The 6,992-nt window shown below is 51.5% G+C and overlaps 1 protein-coding gene across 1 annotated transcript; it reads left to right on the top strand.

Annotated features, from left to right (window-relative positions):
* The first annotated feature begins 23 nt into the window (after positions 1–23).
* Positions 24–1,358, top strand: LOC136524784 (uncharacterized). Its single transcript, XM_066518031.1, has one exon. It carries the CDS (start codon positions 24–26, stop codon positions 1,356–1,358), a length of 1,335 nt encoding a protein of 444 aa, XP_066374128.1.
* Positions 1,359–6,992: the final 5,634 nt, after the last annotated feature.

The raw sequence follows: 6,992 nt of genomic DNA on the forward strand, positions 1-6,992 counted from the left end.
CCACCGCCTCATCTGCCGCTGCCATGGGCGATGCCGACCAGATCAAAAGCCTCACCGACGCCATGAAGGAACTGCAGGCCTCCGTCGTGGCCAATGCCAAGGCCATCGCCTCCCTCACGGCCGACCGCATGTCGTCCTCGGGCTCCAAGACGGCCTTTGGCGAGCACCACAACGACCGACCGCCGAAGTTCCAGAAGATGGACTTCCCCAAGTACGATGGCACGAAGGATCCACTCGTCTTCATCAACCGTTGCGAGTCATACTTCCACCAGCAGCGGATCATGGAGGAGGAAAAGGTGTGGATGGCTTCTTACAATCTCGACGACGAGGCGCAACTCTGGTACATGCAGGTGCAGACGGATGAGGGCACGCCGTCGTGGCGCCGCTTCACCGAACTCCTCAACATGAGGTTCGGGCCGCCGCTGCGATCTGCCCCACTCTTCGAACTCGCCGATTGCCGCCGCACCGGGACCGTCGTGGAGTACCAGGCACGTTTCCAGGCGCTCCTGCCCCGCGCTGGCCCCCTGGAAGAACTTCAACGAGTCCAGCTGTTCACGGGGGGCCTCCTCCCGCTGCTCAGCCTCGCCGTCCAAGTACACAACCCGCAGTCGCTTGCTGCAGCCATGAGTTTGGCACGTCAGATGGAACTCATGGAGCAGTATACTCCTGCGCCACCGAGAGCGGCTGGCCGCGGTGTTCTCCCGGCGCCAGCACCACACCTCGCCCTGCCGGCCCCCAAAGCCCCGGCGCCCAACGTCACCGTCGAAGGCCGGCCGGTGAAACGCCTGACTCAGGCCGAGCAGGACGAGCGCCGTTGCCTTGGCCTGTGCTTCAACTGCGATGAGCGGTACAGCCGTTGCCACAACAAGGTCTGCAAACGCTTGTTCCTTTTGGACAGCATCATGGACGACGACGACGACGACGCCGGCGGCGAGGACACGCCAGACCCGGAGGCCCCGGTGTTCTCCCTCCATGCGGTGGCCGGCGTTCCCAGCGGCAACACGTTGCTGCTTCGCGTGACCCTGGGCGCTGCCTCCCTCGTCGCGCTCGTCGACACCGGGTCCAGCCACAACTTCATTGGGGAAGCCGCGGCGTCGCGCACGGGTCTGGCCGTCCAGCCGTGCCCTTGCCTCACAGCAACGGTGGCCAACGGCGAGAAGGTTCCCTGCCCCGGCGTTCTCCGTCGCGCAGCCATCTGCATCGACGGCTTGGCGTTCCACGTCGACCTGTACGTGATGCCCCTGGCCGGGTATGATATGGTCTTGGGTACACAGTGGATGGCTACCTTGGGTCGTATCGCCTGGGACTTTTCTGCAAGGACCATGGCGTTCAAACGGCTGGGCCGCGACATCTGCTGATGCGGGCTGGAGGCATCGTGATGAGTACAGGCCCGATCTTCCGAGAGGTAGCCGGTAAGTTCGATTTGTGGAGATCTCGACATTGGCGATCCGGCTTCAAATCAGACACGATTCGAACCCTGCAACCATTACACCACTGCTCCGTTGGTTATCAACCAAGCACAACTTGATTGACCTCGCCAAGAAGGCTTTTCCTGCAAGCGAATCGAAGAGCACAAGCAAGAAGGTAAAACACGCAATCTGAAATTGCAAATATGAATGACGCGAATATCAATAGAGGGTTCAAGAACTCGGTTCCAAAGGACTAATCGACACAGTGGAGGAGATCAAGAACGGGGGCCCTGGATCACTGTAAAAGGATTTGTCACCACAGTTACAATGAACGATTTAGTTTCTCGAGGGAAAACTAAACTCTAAACAAAACCCAATTGTGTAGCAGCGGCGGCGGCTGTGTTTATAGTCTAAGACTCGACCTAGGGTTGGGGACGGCCAGGGGTTGGGCGCCCACAACTTGGGCTTAAGGCCCGACACGATACATGGCCAAGTTGGCCCAAATAGGTGACGCAGCACCTTGCCGTGGTCACACAGAATGATCCACGGGCCTTCTGGAGCTGGGACCAGATCCAAAACGACGGCATCGTCGTCCCCTTTCCAACGCATCCAAGAACGGCCCGTTTCGATGTCGTATGAGGAAGTTATGACCAAAACAGTGACGACGTGTCTGCTGAATCCGAGGACGACGTGGCAGCTGAGTTGGAAACGAATTGCAACTTGGGGAAGACCATGGCGTCGGTGTGTCCAGCGTGGCGATGTCCTCATCATCCTCCCCTTCTCGAATTGGAGTCGTCCTCGACTCCATCTTGGCGATGTCCTCATTATCCCCTCCTTGTAGAATTGGAGTCGTCCTCGACTCCATCCCATCATCAACGAACTCCTGCAAAAGGTTAGTGACAGCAGGCAATACACCAGACATAAAAGGTTGACAAAACATAGTATAACATGGTGCATCAGGATTATCACATAACTCAGCAGTAGCAGGAGTTGTAGCAAGAAAAGCACCTCCTTTTAACTTAATCCCATTATTTTTAGCAATGTCTGTTGGAGGTTTATTTTTTATCTCATTAGCATGTTTAATAATATCCGTAGGAGACAAAGGCAGCAATGTAATTTTCTTGTCCTTATGTATGATAGTGTATGTATTAGTTCTACCATGGTGTAAAGCATCATTATCAAATTCCCATGGGCGACCTAACAAAATGGAACAAGCTTGCATAGGAACAACATCAAAATCAGCAGTATCATGATAAGAGCCTGTGAAAAAGCTAATGCGTGCTGATTTAGTTACCTTAGTCTTACCACTATTATTGAACCATTGAAGTTTATATGGATACGAATGTTGTCGTGTGGTCAAGCCAAGCTTGTCAACCAAATCTGAACTCACCAAGTTGTTGCAACTCCCACTATCAATGATAGTGAGAACACGACAACCCTGCACAATGAGATACATGTGGAACAAATTGTGGCGTTGGATCTTCATCTCTTCTTCATGACCCACACGTGTACTCAACACACGCTGCACAAGAAGGCTAGGGTAGTTCGCGGCAGCAGCCACAGAGTCAATGGTGATGGCCTCGTTGTCATGATCTCCCTCGATGGGATCTGCATCAATGTTAGCAGCAAGGGCTAAATCATCTTCAACATCACTAGCACTTACATATCCATCCTCGGTAGCAATGAAAGCGCGACGACTGGGGCATTCCTTCATGACATGTCCCATGCCTTTGCATCGGTGGCAAATGATTTTAGAGCTGGACGAGGAGGAGCTAGTAGAAGCACCCGGAGTGCCACCTTTCTTCAGCTGTGGAAACTGCACATTAGACAATTTACTTACCCCGGAAGAAAATGGAGGTGTAGATGGCTGTGGTGCAACAGGAAGCTTGGGCGTCTCCGGCTCGGAACGCTGCTAAAAATTCCTCCCATTGTTAGACCTGAAAGGCTGGTGTTGTTTGCGTCCCTGTACTTCTTGTTCGGCCTTAATAGCAAGATGATACAATTGGGAAAAATTGCGCCATTCTTTGTAATCAAGTATGTTCTGTATATCATGGTTTAAACCACCAAAAAATCTAGCACTAGCATCATCATCATCTTCATTTATACCACAACGTGCTAAACCAATAAGCAATTCTTGATAGTATGCTTCTACTCCTTTATCACCTTGTTTTAAAGTTTGTAGTTTCAAACGTAAATCACGTTGGTAATAAGGAGGAACAAAACGAGATTTCATACGTTGCTTTAAAACATTCCAAGTTTGAGGCACAGCAGCAGCATTATTGGCATTGCAAAGATCACTCCACCAGAACAAAGCAAAATTAGTAAACTCACTGGTAGCAAGTCTAACTCTATGCTCAGCAGGAACATTATGAGAATCAAATTTTTGTTGAACAGCAAGCTCCCAATCTAAATATGCCTCTGGATCAACATTACCAGCAAAAGGTGGTAGACTAAATTTAATTTTAGCAAAAGGATCATTATTACCATGATTATTACCTGCCATACCGTGACGATTGAAGTTGAGGCGGCGACGGGCACCACCGTCAGCATACGCATCTTTATCACCAGCATCTTCATCATCAGCACGATAAGGTGGAGGGCGTTGCTCAAGCTGTTCAATGCGGGTGACCAGATTATTCACGTTGCGCGTCAGCTCGGTCATAAGATTGCGTTGTTCAGTCATGAACGTTGCAAGCTCGCCCTTGGACACGCACTCATTGAAGTCCGTCGGAGTTCCTGCCATGGTTAGAAGATAGAAAAAGACAACACCAAAGTATTATCCCTATCAACTAAAAGGAAACAAGTGGTGGTGGTGAAAGTGGAATGCAAAATCACAAGCGGCTTACCACCGTCTTGCCTGTATTCTTACCAACGCCAAACAGGAGCAAAACCAAAGTGGCGAAGCAATCTGTCGTTGAACGTGGGTAACAGTTGCAAGATGAACCTGTGCTGACAGAAGAATATGTGGAGCTATGGGTAGGCACACAATATGACAGCAAGGATTAGCAATTAACGAGTGCAGAGTAGCGATTGTTCAATCTGGATCCAAAGTACAAAGCACAGGTGCTGGCTAAGACGTGTCGAGACGTAGCGCAACAAGGTGAAAACAAAGGACGATCGAAAGAACTCACAGAACAAGCAAATAGCCCGGATTTCTCCTTTTTCCTGAATTTTTCCCGGATTTTTCCAAAAGGCACTAGTAGGAAACAAACATTTTTTTTACTATTTTTTTTATACTTTTCTCTGAACAAGGATCACAAAAGATGCAACCATAAAAATTGGCACCTACAACTGAGGTGGGATGTGGTCTACAGAAATTCAGCACATTCTCTGAAAAGCGTGCAAAAACTTTGACAATTTTTTTTCTATATTTTCCCGAATTTTTTTGGCAATTTTGATGAAACCAAACAGGGCAAAGCCCAGTTTGGGTCGGGTCCAAATGGTGTCAAGAAGCTGCACAAAAAATTTCAGATTTTTCTGATAAACGAGCGAAAAGTTATGCCTGTTTTACTGAAGGTATCTCAAGGTATGTTTTCCGGGAGGCACAACACGGCGGCGGCAGTTAGGGCAAATCGTCCCTAAACTCTAACACCGATCACAGCAGTAGGTATTTGCCTGATGACGTAAGGAGGGCTGCGATGCAGGCAAAATAAAAGCGGCTGGCAACCTATCTAGGGTTTGCGCGGCGGCGAGAAGTTACACAAGGCGGCTAGCGGGGCAAGTCGAGTAATGTGGTGGCTTCGACTTGTTGTTTGGGAACGGTGGATGGGATAGCGGTGGAAAACAAAATCACAGCAACGAGCGATTGAACTACGACCACGAACACAATCCTAAACCAGCAACAAGACTCGACCACGGACACAAACTCAACAACACGAATCTGAAACGAAATTGCAAAGGCACAAAGGGCGATAGGACAGCGGAAATTGAAATATTTTTGGGCTTTTTGTGGACTTTAGGTAATGAACAAATATGAATCTAAGGCAAACAAGATTATACCTCACGGTAAACCTGAAATATCTGATACCAATTGATGAGTACAGGCCCGATCTTCCGAGAGGTAGCCGGTAAGTTCGATTTGTGGAGATCTCGACGTTGGCGATCCGGCTTCAAATCAGACACGATTCGAACCCTGCAACCGTTACACCACTGCTCCGTTGGTTATCAACCAAGCACAACTTGATTGACCTCGCCAAGAAGGCTTTTCCTGCAAGCGAATCGAAGAGCACAAGCAAGAAGGTAAAACACGCAATCTGAAATTGCAAATATGAATGACGCGAATATCAATAGAGGGTTCAAGAACTCGGTTCCAAAGGACTAATCGACACAGTGGAGGAGATCAAGAACGGGGGCCCTGGATCACTGTAAAAGGATTTGTCACCACAGTTACAATGAACGATTCAGTTTCTCGAGGGAAAACTAAACTCTAAACAAAACCCAATTGTGTAGCAGCGGTGGCGGCTGTGTTTATAGTCTAAGACTCGACCTAGGGTTGGGGACGGCCAGGGGTTGGGCGCCCACAACTTGGGCTTAAGGCCCGACACGATACATGGCCAAGTTGGCCCAAATAGGTGACGCAGCACCTTGCCGTGGTCACACAGAATGATCCACGAGCCTTCTGGAGCTGGGACCAGATCCAAAACGATGGCATCATCGTCCCCTTTCCAACGCATCCAAGAACGGCCCGTTTCGATGTCGTATGAGGAAGTTATGACCAAAACAGTGACGACGTGTCTGCTGAATCCGAGGACGACGTGGCAGCTGAGTTGGAAACGAATTGCAACTTGGGGAAGACCATGGCGTCGGTGTGTCCAGCGTGGTGATGTCCTCATCACATCGGCCGCACAGGGCGTATCTGCCCCCACGGCCGCGGGGCTGGACGTGAGTCGGGACGCGCCCGCGGCGACCAACTCGGTCGCGCCGACCCCCAACGCACCGGTTCAGGCGCGCCCGCTGCTCGACGCCGTCCTGTCCTCCTTCGTCGACGTGTTCGTGGAACCCCGCAGACTGCCACCCCAGCGTGGCCGCGACCACGCCATCCGCCTCCTCCCGGGCGCCGCACCTGTGGCCATCCGCCCGTACCGCTACCCGGTCGCGCACAAGGATGAATTGGAGCGGCAGTGCGCCGCCATGATGGAGCAAGGGCTCGTCCGCCGCAGCACGTCGGCATTCTCGTCCCCGGTGCTTCTCGTTAAGAAGGCCGACGGGTCATGGCGGTTCTGCGTCGACTACAGAGCCCTCAACGCCATCACCGTCAAGGATGCGTACCCGATCCCGGTGGTCGACGAGCTGCACGGTGCCAGGTTCTTCACCAAGTTGGACCTTCGTTCGGGCTACCACCAGGTCCGCATGAACCCCGACGACATCGCCAAGACGGCGTTCCGCACACACGACGGCCTCTACGAGTTCCTTGTGATGCCATTCGGGCTATGCAACGCCCCCGCCACATTTCAGGCGCTCATGAACGACATTCTGCGCGTCTTCCTCCGTCGGTTTGTCCTTGTGTTTTTTGATGACATACTCATCTACAGCTCCACTTGGGCGGACCACTTGCGCCATCTTCGAGCCGTCCTCCTCGTCCTG

The sequence above is a fragment of the Miscanthus floridulus genome, chromosome 18 (assembly GCF_019320115.1).
Source record: "Miscanthus floridulus cultivar M001 chromosome 18, ASM1932011v1, whole genome shotgun sequence".
In the NCBI taxonomy this organism is placed as follows: domain Eukaryota; kingdom Viridiplantae; phylum Streptophyta; class Magnoliopsida; order Poales; family Poaceae; genus Miscanthus; species Miscanthus floridulus.